The sequence below is a fragment of the Artemia sp. Qi Xiang Cuo genome, chromosome 2, assembly GCF_049724085.1.
Source record: "Artemia sp. Qi Xiang Cuo chromosome 2, ASM4972408v1, whole genome shotgun sequence".
NCBI lineage: Eukaryota > Metazoa > Arthropoda > Branchiopoda > Anostraca > Artemiidae > Artemia > Artemia sp. Qi Xiang Cuo.
In genome coordinates this window covers 58,009,453-58,027,739 of record NC_142795.1, presented here as the reverse complement: position 1 = coordinate 58,027,739, position 18,287 = coordinate 58,009,453, and the positions used below count along the sequence as shown (strand labels likewise).

General features: G+C 37.3%; 1 protein-coding gene across 2 annotated transcripts in view; it reads right to left on the bottom strand.

Moving 5' to 3' along the window:
• Positions 1-18,287, bottom strand: part of LOC148955426 (tetratricopeptide repeat protein 37-like) — a 105,454-nt gene that overhangs the window by 10,232 nt on the left and 76,935 nt on the right. For both annotated transcript variants that reach the window (XM_089108188.1, XM_089108187.1), the window contains exons 15-16: positions 10,290-10,503; positions 3,536-3,805 (exon numbers count right to left, since the gene is read on the bottom strand). In XM_089108188.1, the coding sequence (XP_088964314.1) occupies positions 3,536-3,805; positions 10,290-10,503 (484 nt within the window). The remainder of the gene's footprint in view (positions 1-3,535; positions 3,806-10,289; positions 10,504-18,287) is intronic.

Here is an 18,287-nt window from a genome sequence, read left to right as displayed (position 1 = left end):
GATTCAGTTGGCTTGTGTGCAGTGTTCAATTACATTTGTACAAATCTGTCTTGTAAAAAAAAAAAAAAAAAAAAAAAAAAAAAAAAAAAAAAAAAATCCCAAGTAGTAACCAGCAAATACGTGTAGCAAAGAGAAAAATAAACAAAAAAAGGTGTCAAAATTCTAGACCCCCCATCCCAAGCGGCAAGCTAAGCCTGGAAATTTCAGAGGCAGTGGTAGAGTTCTAGGAAGCGAAGCTTGATCCTCCGTCCCTAAATAGCATAGGAATTCGATCAGCGCAACTCAACGTGGGGAAGGAGTGTAAGCATCGTTAAGCTTCACGCCTAACAAGGCGATGACTAACGCGCTACAGGGTGACCTTGAGGAGTAGTGCCCCTCGAGGAAATTATGGCCTAGTAAACGACACAGCATTTGCACTATATTGTGATTAATGAATACTTCTTCAAAGTTTGGTCTGTTGGGGTGGTAGCTTGTAATAAGCTTGAGATTGTCTGTGCAGGATTTCGACTCTTGTTGATTGAAGAGCATCGCGAAGGGCTGAAAACTATGCTATGACCAAGATGACCCCAGGATTGCACAAAACCTCCATTCAACTAGAGGTCCCAGGGACTTCTTGCTGTCCAGTTTTAAGCCGACTTAAACCCTTCGTGTAGACTTGAGAAGATGTGTTAGTCCTCGTCCTGCACTAGTTCTGCGACCATTACTTTTCTTGAGGCCAAAAAATTTCAATTATTTAAAGAATATGAAAAAACTTGGAATGTTACAATGCTAAAAAACAACTATTCCATCAAAATTTTGACTTACGAATTCAGACACGTCGAACTGGACTTATTAGACGTTTCAGAAACTCATATCCCAGGGGTGGGAAACATGAAATTAGGTGATACAGAATTTATTTACGCAGGCAGGAAGAATGTGGTGCATAGACAGGGAATAGGGCTCATGATGAATGAGGAAGCTGCTAAGTGTTGCTTAGGTTGAGAAGGAATTAATAATAGAATGCAAGTCGTTCAGTTTATGACTAAAAAGTTCAGGGTATCAGTCATACTAGTATATGCCCCTGCAGAACCGACTGACGGAGACAGTGGTGACTCAGATGGATTTTACTTAAAGCTAAAGAAGCAAATAGACAGGGTTCCGACTAGAAATATGGTGTTTTGACGTTTTCATTCGGAGATCTTAACGCCCAGGTCGGTAAAAGTGGGGATAGATAGAATCCTAGCCAAGGTATATTTGTAGCTTGTAGGAAGAGAAAACAAGTAGGGGCTACAGATGGATGCAATTTAGCAGTTATAAAAATCTAGTTATAACTAATACAGTATTTGGTCATAGAATAACCCGTATTTTTAACATGGCATTCACGTGATGGTAAGACAGCTAACCGTATTGCTTAAGTCATTGTAAGCCGAAGACTGGCAGGATCAATACAAGATACTAGGGTATATAGGAGCCCTGTTATTTATGTGTTATTATATATTTAGGAAGGGTAACTACATTCCGGGAAGCTATGACGTTAGTAAAATCCGGAATGACAATTTGATTGAAAATTTCCAGGAACAGTTGAATACTAAACTGGAGAGTTTAGAATTTGACAATGTGAAAGATGGATGGGATAATTTCAGGAAAATAAATTGTGAAGTCGCTGATGCTGTCTTATTGAAGAAAGTTAGGAACGTAGATTAGTCAAAATGCTTTATTTTTAATAGAGTAGAGGAGGAACTATCTGAGTGATAGATAATATGAAAATAAGAGGAATGTAAAGAAAGTGGAAAAAACATTAAAATATGAACTAAGGAGGCGTGAAGTGGAGGTCATGAATAAAATTGCCAAAGATCGGAAAGATTTAGCTAAACGGCATAATAGTAAAATATTGTACTGGCATGTTAATAGATTGAGAGGGACTGGACTGGTCCCAGTTGAAGATAAAAACGGGGCCCAATTAGTGATAAGCAATGAATTAAAAAGAGATGGGCAGAACATTTTGAGAATGTGCTAAACCGGAATAGTGTTACAAGAAATATATAAAGGAGAATGAAAAAGTTAGTGACACCTTGGATGTGAAAGAAGGAAGAATTAGTGAATGTGCTAAAAAGACTAAAAATAAAAATGCCCCAGATGCTAATAGTTTGGTAAATGATATGATATGAGATAATGATATGAAATTATGAATATGATTTTTGAAAAGGGGGAAGTATCTAACGAGTTTAGGAAGACCCTAATTAAACCCTTGTATAAGGAAGCTGATTAGAGTGAGTGTGGTAATTATAGAGGCATTAGCCTGGTTTCTGACGGTAGCAAATTACATAGTATGATGATACTTTTTAGACTTGAAGATGCTGTAAACAAAGTTTTAAGAGGAGAACATTGCGGTTTTAAAAAGGGTAGAGGATATGTCGACCAAATTTTCACTTTTAAATTAATAATTAAGAAGTGCCTAAGTCATCAAACACCTTTAGTCCTCAGTTTTTTGGATTTCGAGCAACCGTTTGATTCAGTTGATAAAAGCAGGGTTGCCATCCCTAGTGATTTATCACTATTTCTAGTTATATTTTATATTGCCTAAAAAAATTCACTAAATCAGCACATAAATCACTAGATTATTGAAGAAAATCACTAAATCACTCAAAAAATGACTTAAATCTAGTGATTTCTCCTCACCGGGTCGCAACCCTGGATAAAAAGGCTTTAGCAAAGGTCTTAAAAGGTAGGAAATAAGGTTAGTAGCTGGTTTTGTGTTAAATTAAAAGTTAGCAGGGTTGTGTTCTATCCCCTTTTATATGGATCATTTTGATGGACTTCGTCTTAAGGAGCTCATCAAAGGCAATGAGAGAACACGGAATCAAATGGGGAAGTAAAACTTTTCTGGGCCTAGATTATGCAGATGATAATCCTAAATGCAAGTGTGAGCGAAATGGACAAACTTTTAGAGATTTTGCGAGCTCAGGGTGCTAGAACAGGTCTGAAAATTAATGTTCAGAAGACTAAATCGCAAAGGCAAGGAATAAGTGAAGATGAAAAGGTGGCGGTGGGTAACAAAACAATCGATCATATGGACAGCTTCACAAACCGTCTAGAGGTAAACGAAAAGCAGGTCAACCTCGGTTGGGTAGGGAGCATGTCGTAAGGAAGGAATTAAGGGAAATGGAACTTCCAGAGAGGGTGTAAAGAGGGAGGCTTCGAGTCGATTGCGATGGAAGAGGAGCACGGGTAGCTTTGTTGGCATCATGCAACTTGGTGCTGCGGTGAGTTGTTAGTAATAATATATATATATACATATATATATATATATACATATATATATATATATATATATATATATATATATATATATATATATATATATATATATATATATATATATATATATATATATATATATATATATATATATATATATATATATATATATATATATATATCAAAGAGGAAACTATATACTATATATTGAAAAACGCGGTATATCAAGATATTCAAGATGTGATAATCATCAGCGATTTTCAATTACTAGTCGTGATTATTTGTTATTCAAGCTCACCGTAATACTGAGCGAGGCCTAAGCCACAACAAGTAGAAGCAGACGGTTCTTGGATCATGGTATAATGCACAAGAGCGTTTTCATATTCCCCGCTTAACAGCTCACATCTTCCCAAATTCGAGAATATTGAATCTTTCGCTTGACCAGAAATGTGTTCATCTACACTCTCAGATATTTCTTCAAAAAGCCTTTTTGCCTTTCTGGGAAATCCAGCTTTTTCTAATAACAGAGCATAGGCATTTTTTGACCATAAATCCATTCTTCCAAGAGCTAAAATGAAAAAAATACACTTACTACAATATATGAAATAAAAAAATAAAAGTTGTTTTTCTTCCTTTTTGGCAGAAATCCGGGTTCCATGGCAGCAAAAGCAACAGTATTCTTCTGGTCTTGGTAATAATTATTCTTAAAAGATTGAAACTCATAATCTGGAGTTCAAGCTTACCAAACTTGGTTCTGCCAAAAATTTATTCAATACGGTGCCTCATCGCCATATAAGCCCTTTGGATAAATATTCCCACCACTGATTTCAATGGTAAGGAGAGTATCAGTGCATTGCCCGAACTATGGCCGGAAATACACTTAGGCGGTTTTTTTTTCAAGCAATTTTTGTCGTTGCTACTGTAGCGCTCACAAACTGGGCGGTAAACAAGCTACCGATGCAGCACAGGCTGACTAGAGATCTGACCTAACAATAAATTTTAATTAACTACTAGTGTTAATCAATGGTTAAAAATGAGATATATAATATCTTGGTTGAGATACAAAATCAGTGGCGTCGTTTGGGGGTGGCACGGGGGGAGGGGCAGTTGCCCCCCCCCATAAATTGGAAAAAAACTATTTTAAAGCCCAAGCCCCTTGACTTTCTGGATTTGGAACTTTTTTGTCCCCTCAATAAAAATGCTGGAGCTACGCCCCTGTACAAAATTCAGGTCAAATTTAATAGTTCTTAACCTTCTTTGCAATTAATTGCTTTTGTAATTTAAATAGGGAATAATGTATTTATCTAACGAAGCAGGAAGCACCTGAAGCAGGCTGGGATTAATTTATTACCTTCCACGTAGCAAAAACTGGCTTTGCTTCTTAAACTGATGTAATTCTTGAGGTAAGTTAAAATTTTCGATGCAGTTGCCTATTAAGCAGACACAAGTTTATGACTAATTATTCCGTATTTTTTTCATTGAGCCAAGTCTTCTGTCATTTTCACCAAAAATAGTAGAAAAGTCGATGAATTTGGCCCCCTGCACATTGAAAATACGTTGTGTGCCCCCCCCCGATATTTGTGTGATTTTACTACACGTAAAGGTATTGGGAATGGGGGAGCAGTTAAAATAGAAGCTATTCTGAAAGCCCATAGGTAAAAATGTTCTTAATATAAATGATTTTAAATTTTGTTAAAATAGTATTTAGTCAAGGACACATAAATTAGATTAGCCCTCTTTTTTTATTTATGATAAATAGGCTTTGATTTGTTTATGGTCGAAGGCAGGGGCTAATTTGGGCCCAACTTCAAACGTCCTTCAATTTCTGGACACTTCATAATCAAATTATCTAGCTTTTTTTTCCTTTTTTTTACAATTGGCCTCTCCCATTCCAGGAAAAGAAATTCATTTACAACTTTCAATACAGTTTTTTTTTATGATATGCAAACACAGCAGCATTCATGAGGAGACAAGCTTCCTTGAATTTCTGGCAAAAAAAACGATCGGTTAAAACGCCATTTGTGCAAGCATGCATGTAGCTCCAAAGGCCACCATCTCGGCTTAGGGGTTAAAATAAACGATTATATATTTTACTGTTTGGTTATAGTATTGGCAGTGGACAGCTCAATTGCTGCCATCAGCGCTTGTTTTACCGAGCATTTTTTTTTTTTTTTTTTGCCCAATGTGTAAATGGCAATACTATCCTATAAACTTTAAAAAAACACTCGATAAAAACGCCAAGTGTGTTTCAGGCCTATTTGGGAAAAAGATACAAATTATACAGGTAGAATTTGCACAAAGCTGACAAGTCAAAACAATTTTCGAGCGACTTAGTTTGCACGCATGTGATGGTTAACAATTGTTTAATTGCTCGTTGTTAACGTATAAAGTTTTTTGTTAAGCAATGAGGGCATGTTTGATCCTGTATCTCCCAAAAAGGGCTTAGATTATTAGGATGAAACTGTAAGGAAATGTTGAGAGAGATGCCAATCACAATCAAAACACACTTTATCTTTACTGGTTGTAAAATGGGAATTATTAGTAATATCTAAGCAAGTGCTGATGGTATTAAGTTGAAACTTTCAATTTACGTTTAAGGGAAGTTGAAGAGAGATTGGAGGGCAACCATCCCCCCCCCCCCTCTCGGGGTTCTTTTTATGTAACCCCTCTCCTCAACAATAGTCAAAATTTCGCAATTGTCATTTTGTTCGAACGAGTCAAAAGGTCTAATAGTTAGGGAGAGGGGGCAGATGCCTCAAAGCGTGCATTTAACGCCAAAACATCCTAACTCTCATTGAGATTTCAGATAAATACAAAATAATCTCTAAGGAAAGGGCAGGGGGAGTGGAAGTAGAAATTGATATACAATCCCACTTGATTGCCGGGAACATTTGTGGTCTATTCTGTTATTATGAAAGTAAAGAGTAACTTTAAACCCCAAAATGAGCAAAATTTATTCCATATAGGAGGGCGGCTGCCCCTTCCTCATCCCCAACCTCTACCTCATGGTCGTAGAAACTCCCGACTAGTTCGATTGGAAATTCGGAGTTCTTGTCTTTTAATTTTGATCGAAAGTGATCGGCAAACCAACCAGCCCAATTGTCATAGAACTATATTTGATATCTGGTCCTTTTTCATCTTTCTTCAGCATTAAATGAAAAAAAAAACAAGGTTTTTCAACTGAAAGTGAGTAAGGAGCAACATTAAAACTCAAAACTGTTGATTCAATTTGTTGATTCAATTCTAATATTGTTGATTCAGTAAACAGTGGAGACCCAAATGTGATCCCTGTAAAAGCTTTAGTTTTATTTGCTGATGATACTAATTTAACGGTATGCGCAAGAACTGAAAAAGAGTTGATCCGAGCAGTTGAACATGATATAAGTTTTATTGAAAAGTAGACTAGGTTGAATAACCTGAAAATAAATTTTAAGAAGTGTAATTTTGTGTTGTTTGCTCGTTCTAAAAAGTATTATCCTTGGATAGATAAGTTGAGGTGTGGGAATTCATTTATTAATAGAGTACACTCGACTAGGTATTTAGGCATTATTGTAGATGAGACGCTTAGTTTTTCAGACCATATAAATTATGTAACATCTTGAATTGCCCGTAATGTTGAAATTATTAGGAAATTGAAGCACATTTGTCCGAAAATTGTCCTTAGACTTTTGTATTTTTTACTTGTCCATTGTTACCTTTTATGTTTCTGTTCGGTATGGTCTTCAACCTTTCAATCCCATCTGAAACGACTTAGAGCTTTGCAGAATTCTGCCATTAGGATTTTAGCAAATTATGGACCGAGAGATTCAGTGAGAAATGTGTATTTGAAACTTAATATTCTTCCTCTAGCAGGTATATTCCTTTTCTATCGATCTATGCTAATTTTTGATATTATTAATCTTTACCTTAGAATGTTTAATGGCATGTTTATAACTGGTGTGGATCTTCACAATTATAATACAAGAAATGCAGATGCTTTCCGGCGCCCGCAGTGTGAAACAACCCGGTCACAGTTCTCTGCTCGGCATGTTTTGCCGAGCTCCTTGAGGTATTTACCAATAGGGGTTGTGCGTGAGTATGACCGTAGTATTTTCCGGGGAAAATTGAGGGATTTTTGTAATAATATTTATCAGTTTGTTTGATTTTTTTTTATTTTTTGTTTTTTTTAGTAGTGCCATAATGGAATTTTTAGTTGTGTTGTTTTGTTAGCCCGTCGGCGGGGGATAAGGTTTTATTTTGTTTATTTATATTGAATTATGTGTTGGAAGTTGGAGTTGGCCTAACGACCCGAAAGGTTCCTTGGCGTTTGTTTTTTGTAATTTATGTCTAAATAAATTTATGCTCCTGAAAAAAAAACCCAGAAATTATTACATATATGGGAGGGGTTGTCCCTCCTCAATGCCTCACTCTACACGCTACTTTTTTTTAGTTTTAAAAAAACTTTTTACTATTCTAATTAAACATCCCTTGTGTTTCAGGAGTCGTTCGTAATAATATCTGTTCATTTTAAGTTTTAATTTCGCTCCTTATTTTCAGTTGAAACAACTCGTTTTTTATTAAATTTTTGATCTTTTTTTTTAATAATGCCGGAAAACCCGTCTCCCCTCCACGAAAAAATCTCACCAGCGAAAAGATCCTCTAGACAATTCAATACAGGTGAAAATTTACCCCAAACAATTACCCTTAACATCTCAACGTGCAAAATTGAACACTTAGATAGAAATTTAAAAGAAGCCTTTGGAAAGCCTGATAAAGACTCACTGAAATCAATTTGCCGGGATCCATTGTTGCTACAGAGCGATTCAAATTTCGATCCTTCTTACCGAAGGAGAGTCCCATAGCCAATGCAAGTTAATGATACATTACGATGCTTGAGGTAATCATCAAACAGTTAGTGGTAACAAACTGTAAATAAGGGGTGACTCGGCCTGGTAGTGACGGAAACTCTAAAAACTGGACGTTTCGAAAGACGACGCAAGGATTTTTAGTTCATATTATTGGAAGCAAAAAGTGGATTCATGGCCCATCCACGATCCCCATATTACCGCTCTTCTTATCACTGACTGTCTTGCAGATGTATAGGGATTTTGCACCTCGTTTGGGCCAGAATAACACAAGCATTTTCAATCGTTATGATTTGAAAATTAAAACAAGTATTACAAGTATCCTTCCAATACGCAGATTTTTTTTTTAGCAAAAAAAAAACAAACAGAATTACACAAGAATGTCTAATCTTTATGACTGAAGGTACGTCATCCTACGACTTGCCAAAGGTGTGCCTCGTCTCAGAACTGCAAGTAGCCTTTTGACAAATTCTACAAAACAAAGAGAGAAAATCTCAAAATGAAGAACGGTTCTACTAGGAACCGTTCAACCAGAAATTTCTATTGACCTTAGACCCCTTGTTTTGTTCTTCATTTTGGTATTTTCCTCTATTTGTTTTGTCAAGGCTGGCCAGTTCAGCTTTAGATCTTTTATTTGACCATTTCTATACTGATTCATCACTGATTCAAATAATTCTGTGCTCGGAATCCTTTTAATAGGGACAATCCATCCAAATCAAGTAAAATGTTGTACTCTAGAAAGTGAAAATCAGCTGACGAAGAGGGGAATCAGCGAGTTTTGACTATAAACTTGAACTAGATGTTGGCATTTCAATTACAAAATGGTACAACAACTTAATAGTTTACACGGCATCGTCATTTGTTGGGCTTTTTCCTATAGAAAATTGTCAAAGGGACTAAAAGCGAAAAAATCACAAAGATGTTGTCAACGCGAACAGCATTGCGGAGTATAATCGCTTTATGGTTGGTCTTCATCTTAATTATACTGTTCTTGAATTGTATCGGAAGGATATCTGAAGTAAAATGTGCTATAACAAGCTGTTCTCCTATTTTATAGGCTTGTCCATAGTCAATGTATGGCTACTATGTCGTCGGCACATAAATCATCAGATTCTAAAGCACATAGAGCACACTTCAAGTTAAAAGTTAAAAAGCAAGCCACCTCACGAGTAGCAATCAAACTTCTTCTAGGACCCAGGGTAGGACTGACATTTTGGTAGAGGATAGCCAGTCTACGCAAAAGAGGCCAAAAATTGTCAGGTTACGACCGAATAGTGGCTTACGTTTTAATAAGGTAGCTCATTGGCCTGAAGCGGTTATAGAATTAGCAGCACTGTTGGCTGTACCATGCCTTTGCAAGAATCCGATATAATAAGTGTGGCATCTTTTTATGCCTTGTTCAAGGACAGAATAGTTTCTGTCACTTTGTGCATGTAAATAAATGCTTTTGGAAATTTTTGCAGTATTCTATGAATTTGGAAGATTTGTAGCATTGTATGAATAAATACTCTTTTGCTGACTTGCTTATTATTGACTTTTGAACTCTTTCTTGGAGTTTGAAAGCAAAATTTTGATAGCATCTTGGACCTGTTATTCTTATATCAGCATTAATTTTGACAGAACAAAGTTTTTTTTCTGACAGAAGCTAAGGAGAAAAGCTGAAACTTAAAAACAATCAAAACTTTTGCATGACAGCTTATGTGACATATATCTGCAAAACTGGTTCATATAAACTGACTCGTAACATTTCCCTATGTTTGAGGAGTTCTGAAAAATTATGTCTTTATTGAGAACCAAAATCGACGCAACAAAACAGGATTAGAAGAGCACAAAAGTTCTAAAGTAGCCTGCAGAAGATAAAAGACTAATTTATAAAGCTGCCAAGTCTTTCGCTCCTAATAAGAAATCTACAAGTATAGTGGAATACAACTGAACAGTTTATATGAACCAGTTTTGCAGATATTCTCGTATGTTACATAAAACTTTTAATTTCCAATCCAATGAGCCCCATGCAAAGCCTTTACAACAAATTTTTCCATACAAAGTGCCTTGGAAAAAAAATAATAAAAGACTTCGCTCTTTACTTAGGCAGCACAATTGCGCTACCTTTGAAAAGAACTAAATTAATACATAAAAATAGGATAGTATAATTCAAGGCAAATTACTGCAGTTTTACCATGTAACCGTGAAATATCCACATTTTCTTACCTTTTAATTTTTCTAGGTATTCTAGTGCCGTTGATACTGCATGCAGATTATCGAGAGCGTATCGCACGTGGGAAGATATAGAGGTGCCTTCCTTCAGGGCATTCAGTGTCCACTCGGCATATCCTTTAACTGCACCTTGATATCCTTGTTGTGATATAGAATGACGAAATAAATCCATTGCCTCGTCAGGTCTGATTGTCTCAGCAATTAAGGCCTTAAAAACGTGCAAATGAAAATGAGACAATAGAATTTCTGTTTATATATGATTTTTAAATTTCTAACTGCTTCCAAACATTGACCCACTTTTTCTGTAGATACATGTAAATTATTATCTTCAAAATCAATCAAATAATCAGATTGTCTTAGGAGGCTATTCAATAGGCTATTCTATGGCAATGGATAGTGGAGAAAGACCGTCCCTTGCCAATGCTAGACAAAAAACTAAAAAAGATAATTTTGAAAATAATATACATGTATACATAAAATGGTCCCCGCGCAACTGAACCCTCGTTTAACTGAGCCCCCTACAACTGAGCTTATTTAACTAGACCCTTGTGCAATTCAAACCCCATTTAACTCAACGCCCGTGCAACTTAAACCCTGTTTAACTCAGCCCCCTTTTGAATCCCATTCAACGAAACCCCATTCCACACAACCCCCATGCAACTCAACTCTCGTTTAACTCAACCCCCGTTCAAACAAACCCTCAATTAACTGAACCCCGTCCTACTGAGCACCTTTTAACTAAAGCCTCGTGCAACCTAAACCTCCGTGCAAGTCAACCCCCATTCAACTCACCCCCTCCCATAAAAACTATAATTTATTGTTTTGTTTTATATATTTCAAATTGGCAAAACTTTTCCTATCCAGAGTCCGAACAAGCTTGAATCACATGGTTGCAGCTAATAGATTCATCCTAGTATATTAAAAACCCCGGCCCATTGTATTCATACTTGACTCGACGCAAATAGCTCAACGGGGGGCACTCAACATATAAGAACTTAGCACAGGCATATTAATACACTACAAAATCTGACAAAGTTCCACTGCTTCAATCACGGCATCTTGGCATAGACAGTTTGGTTAGAGGCGACAATATCAAGTGTTTTGTTTACCAATTGCCTATCAAAGCATTTAAACTGATATTTTTATTGTTTTAAGCAAATGTGCATCACACTTGAGGAAGAAAACTATTTTTTATCCGGTTCCTATTGCTCTTGTGTTTGATCATTCGTACTTAAAGGTTTGGGGATGGGGGCAAAAATTAAAACTCTAGTGTAAAGAGCGGGAGTTGAGGAGGAGGGAGCCCCCTTCTTATACCGGATATTTTTTCTTTAAGCTTTAAGCCAATCTTTGCTTTCATTCAAAAAGCCTCGTTTCATTTATTTCTATTAGTTTTCAATTCTACAGTCCGGGTCACTCTAAACATGAAGGGGGATACCGCCCCTTCAAACTCCATTCTTTGGGTTTAAGTTTAACTTTGGAAAACAATACTTTGATATAAACAGCTCATTTAGTACATTTAATTTTTAAAGTAAAGTACAATTCCGAAAATAATGTTTAGTTTTCACAATCACACATTAAATTCGTCAAATTTAACGTTATCCATAAGAAGCTGCGAGCCTAGGAATATTTGTCTGATTTTCAAAAAAAAGGGGGAAACATCCCCCAAAAGGCAAGTGATCTTGATGAAAATTATAACATCAAATTCAACATATCAGGAAACCCCATTGCAAAGGTTAGGAGGTCCTATGTTGTAAAATGTAGAATTTTGCTCTTTTTTTTCGAGAAAGAAGACCATGGACACGAATTTGTTTGATTGTTTTTTTTTCAGGATCATGTCGAACCAATAGTCTTTGAAAAGTAGCCAAAAGGTTTTTACCACAACAAAGTAGCATTTTCTGTCATTTTGTGATGGGAAACTGTAATTTTGCACCAAAGAGGACAAAGTTGCTATTTATAGAAAATTCTGAGGTAGTCAATCGATTTGAACGCGTCAAAAAACTAAATTTTCAGGTTCCCAGCTTCAAAACCACTATTGACACACAGTGACCTATCCGTTCCTAAGGAGGTATGTAGTTCATACAAAATTGACTGTTAATACAAACATCAATTTTAAAGCTTCATTCAACTAATTCGATTCACTTGATGTTTGTTAAAACAATGTGCGGTCATGCATAATTATGCATTATCAGCTATTATGAAGGAGGGCCGCTAAGTAATTGTTTAGGTTTAGGGGGAGATACTTGATGCCTAGAAAATTGCACTTTTATGCCCAAATTCTCGAAATTTCCACGAGCCTAAAGTAAACATAGAAGAGGGTGTGAGGGGAAAGGGGTGGAGTAAGGTGGAAATTAATTTCTAATCTTCCTTCATTTGGACTAAGCCTGAATACGGGTGCTGTGTGTTGATAGTTTACCTCTTATTACAGCAATATGCTTTCTCTGCAGCATAAATTACACTCAAACCCTTCCAGACACAATAGGTGGAGAGATGAGAGGGGGCATCATGAGCGCCATCAGGGAATTCCTCAGAAGAGCGGAGGCAAGTATAACTAGGAAATTGGCTTTTATCGACGACGTATTCTAAATTTTCCCTTGTAGAATCAACAGTCTGTCAACTCAGGCTGATGTCAAGATCGTGGCGATCCCTACCAGCAAACTCAAACAAGGCCTAATGACGAGGGAGGACTATACGGAGCAGACACAACAGGGAGAACTTTCATCTATGCCCAGGCATACTTTTTTGCTTAAATATTGGATTTTCACTTTAACAAGAATTTCGTATATTTATATGGTGAACGTAAAATTTTCGGTGCTTGCTAATTAAACGAAACACACTCAAGAATTACGCTTAGGTTAGATCCGAGAAAACCGGTTTCACAGCCACAAATACAAGTGACAGAATAGATGGCAAATATATAATTTGGGCTATATATTTGCACATTAGGTATGGGGGTGGGGGTAAAGTATTTAGACAGCGTGAAGTTAGAAAACAATTCTTTCTTCATAATATGTAGAATAATTGTAGCTAACACATTTTGCATGCCGACCCGCTATACTTTACCCCCCCCCCCCCCCGAATGTGCAAATATATTGCCCAAATTAAATACTTCGCATCGATTCTGCCAGTTGTCTTTGTGGCTATGAAACCGGTTTTTTCAGATCTAACCAGGCGTAATTCTTGAGTGTGTTTCGTTTAATTAACAAGTAACAAAATTTCTACTATCAAGTTTATGAAGGAGGTTCTTTAATAAAATATCGATCAGGATTCAAACACTTAAAGTCACGCGTTAAGCATCCAAATTACTTACCGTGAAAGCTGTCATCTTATAAAATTTAAATAGTTTTGCAGCTTTAGTGATTTTTATTTTTACCTGCTTATGGGCAAAATTGACTTACTACGAAGGCAATAGTATAAATACGGGATAGAGCTGGCATACTAGAAGGAGGATCTTTGGATCTGTCCTTTAGAACCGCATTTTTTACGATTTATGCAATAACTTCAAGTATTCCAATTGTTTCAAAGTTTGCTTGTTTTAAAGTTTTTATTTCCCATACGCCCTCCCTTTGACACAATCAAATGGTTGGAAACTCCTTTAATAGGGGTTTAAACATTGCCCACAGAGTGAAATCTTTGATGGGAGATCATTTCACTTGGTACTTCATCTTTAGATCAAGGTAGCCATTAGGAGCAAGAATGCAGTTAATTGGTCCAGTTACTATAATTATTGACAAGTTTTATGATTATCAATATAAAGTTTTATGATTATTAATCAATATAGTTGCCACGTAAGGGGAAAAAAATGCCACATAAGGAGCAAAAATATTCTAAAACATATTACACACTGAAAATAACTGAAGATCTGAAAACGTCACACCATATGCGTACACAGGGGGAGGGATATTAAAATTCCTTGCACGACCAGCTCCGAAGTTCATGATAGTCAGGTTCAATATGATTTTTTTGAAAATTTTAATTGCATTTAATGACCTGTTTTCTTCGCTCCTGTCTTGTGCCCCATTGTATGCTATGTCAAGCGGGATAAATGAACTATTATTATTACTAATGGCTATCTTCAACATGATCGGGCTTAATTAATTCATTTATTTATTAAACAGTTCATAGTAACAAACTGTAAGTAAGAACTGAATCATGCTAATAGTAACCAAAACTTAAAAAAAGGGGTTTTCATAAAATACAGTAAAAGAATCGGCATTTTATGGTGGTTCCAGAAATATAAAAATTATTAAGTTTAGAGCTACCAAACAAAAGTGAAGAGACTGAGAAAAATTGCCCTATTTTCAAAAATAGCAGGAAACCTCCCAAAAAAGCGAGGGATTTTGAAGAAATTAACCACAGAATTCATCATATCACACCCCCTCCGCACTCTATACGCTAAAGCTAGACTTTTATCCTAATCCTTCAAGAACGGCTGCTCAAACACAAGGGCCTTTGAATTTGTATAACAAATGTTTTGAAGCACTATGAAAATTTAGCGTAAGAACTCAGGGGTTAGGGAGGAGGCAGTTCCCCTCATATACAGAATAATTTTCTGTAAAATTATAAGGTAAAAAACCTTATATACCTCATAAAATAACTTACAACCCTATCCCCACGGCACAGGGTTTGTGTCATCCCTAGAGACATTATTATATGTTCTTTGTACTATTTTGAAAAAAATTGCTATCTCATGCTTTCAATCAGATGCGTTTGGTGAAAGGAGGGGTTGTAGAAGAGAGGGGGGGGGCAAGGGGTAAATGACGTCCATTACTTTTGACGCTTAAAACGAAATAGAACTTCCGATTTTCATCCAAATGAACCTCTTCTAAAGTTAAACAACCATCCCATGCATTAAAACCTTAAATACTCCCTGGGCACAACTTACAACCCTTGCCCCTAATCACTGGAGTTCGTCTCAACCCCAAAAGTCTTGTTATATGATATTTAGACTATTTTGAATAGAATGGCTATCTCAAAATTTCTATTAGATGTATTTTGGGACAATAAAACGTGTGTGTGTGTTTGGGGGGGGGGGTTGCTGCCCTCCGATCATTTGGCCTCTTAAAAAGGGCACTAGAACGTCCGATTACCAATGCAATGAACCCCCACCGAATATTGTATGACCACGCTTTCTATAAAAACCTTACAAGCCCCCAGGGCATAACTTACAACCCTTGCCCTGAGGACTGGGGGATTTTTTATCCTCAAAGACATAATTTTCAGACCTTTCAAATACGTTGAACAAAATGTCTGTCTCAAAATTTTGATTGAAAGCGTTTGGGGAAATGATGGGCGTGGGGGTGGGGGTTGTCATTTGTCCTCTGATCACTTTCGACTTATAAAAAGGCACTAGTTCTCTCAATTTCCAATCGAATGAGCCCTTTTTGAAGCTTCTACGACAAAACTTTCTATAAAAACCTTATATGCCCCAAGGGCAGAACTTACAACCCTTGTCCTGAGGGCTATGGAGGGGGGGGGGTCATACTCAAATTGAGAGAAGTGGTTGGCGCTGCGCCGTTGAGGCTGTGCATACCATACTTCTTTAGTTTAGCTTGTTTCTGTTGGAGATGTAGCTCATCCTGAGCGAAGATCGTTTCAACCATTTATGCAGTGAATATAGTACTACATTTATGTATAGAAATGACAGTAAAAGAAGCCGACGCTAGCCCGAAAAGCTTTCTTAAAAGCAAGCGTTTCAGTTCTGGACCGCTGGCGCCATCTATCATCAAAAGTTTAATCGCATACCAACTATACAAATTTAGCGAAGATGTCACATCCGTTCAGCGCAAACCTAAAGCAAAGCGGAGATGGCGTGGGAAACATGCAAGTAAGAGAAACCAAGCACATAAAGTGCACTGAGTACTTCAGGGTGGTGGCCACTGTATTGCAGTGATATCCATAATTCGGAACAACAATAGAATCAAAAGGCCAAGAGATAACCGATACTTGACACGTGTAGTAACTACAGAATATTCAGCTCCTATGCCAACCCTGAGATCTTACTCTCCTGATATTCCTGTGGATCATCTCCCCTCGAATAGTTCCCCTCCCGTACTAAAACCTGTAACGCTGAATGCCAAGACAAATCTTCCAAACCTGATTCTTTGCAACGCCCGGTCTCTAACCAAAAAGGTTGATGAATTAGAACTTGTCTTGCGCATAAACTTAGCACCATTAGCCGTAATTACTGAATGTTGGGATATGACAACCAAAACGGGTGCAATCAAAGGATATTTGAACTTTTTATATACCAGGCACGATAGAGAGGGCAGCCGACGTGGAGGTGGCGTAGGAATCTATTGCCGCGAAGATTTACCATGCAAAAAACTTGATATCCCCTCAGATTCGTGCCACGAGACAATCTGGCTCTGGTGCAAGCCAAAGGAGCTATCAAGGACTTATTCAAGCATCATAATAGCAGCGATATACTATCCAGAAAGTGCACGTAATAGGCGAGAATTAGTGAAGTATCTACGATATCAAGTTGACAATTTTCGGAAACAGTACAGCAATCCAGCACTTATCATAGCAGGAGACTTCAACGTAACCGACAAAAAATGGATTTCACGTGTATTGGACCTTAAACAAGTGGTCGATGTTTCCACTCATGAAAGTGGAAGCATACTGGACCTCATACTGACAAATCTCGAAGCGTACTATGAACCACTATTTTCCTTAGGACCACTTGCAAAATCTGATCACAACATTTTATGCTGGAAGACGAAGAACAAAAACCGTATACCTAAACCAAAAAGACGAGAATACTGTACAGACCACTGAGTGAAAGCTCCATCCAAGCCTTTGGCAGATAGATTGCGAACTTCGATTTTGTTGCAATCTGTGCAATACCTGACATCGATGAAAAGGTCGAGACACTATATTCGATTCTGCAACAAAAATACAGCGAATTCTTTCCTGTCAAAATACGCTTGGTCTGTGAAACAGATAAGCCGTGGCTAAACTCAGAGATCAAAATAGTGATCAAAAAACGATGCAATCTCCATGCCGTAGGAGAAGTGTCGGAGGGGAACAAGTTGAGAAACAAAGTCGTTTCAGCCTTCCGCGTATCTACGAAAAGGGCAATATACCTAGTGCGGATGTACCATTTGATAGTTGAGTGGCTGGACAGCCCAAACAGTGTTACCGATTTACTTTTGGCAGACTACAGGAAAGCATTCGACCTTATAGAGCACCTCATTGCACTAACATATCTAAAAGAGATGGGAGCTGGAAAAAACTTGCTGTTATTAGTGAGAGATTTTCTGCGAGGGCGACGGCAATCGGTATATCCGTTATTTGCCGATGATATCCACTCTGAGTATACCGAACTTACTTGTGGCTGTCCCAAAGGAACGAAATTAGTTGTCCTTTTATTCCTTGCTGTCATCAATAAAATCCTTGCAGAATTCGAGGAACGTTTCAAGTTCATTGACGACTTGTCTTCGCTTCTCAAATACACAGTAGAAAAAGTAGTAGCAAAGCAATGGTTTGAAACAACACTTTTTTCGGACTTCGTTAACCAGTGTAAATCTAATAGCCTGCAACTGAAAGAGCAGAAATCGAATGTTCTACGCTTCAACCCGCTCAAACGAGATATTACAATATCAGATGTTCCCTTTCCAACTGTTTCGTCCACGACAATACTAGGCGTGACTTTTACAAGCAATTGCTCGTTTAAACTGCATGTAGACAATATCATGCGCAAAGGACACTACTCAATCCAAAGTCTAACGAGTATGCGAAGGCTGGGTTTCTCAGATCGTCAGCTCTTACTGGCTTACAGGACATACATCAGGCCAATCCTTGGATATTGTTGTCCTGTCTGAGGTCCCCAAGCACAAAACGCTGCCTACATGTCAGAGGAACTAGAAGAGGTTCAAAAACATGCTACTAAAATAATTCTTGGACCCAGGTATGAGAGTTACGAGCATGCCCTTGTGGTTGTAAGCTTGCCCACTTTTTTTGCCCAAAGGCACGACTTGATAATGAGATTTG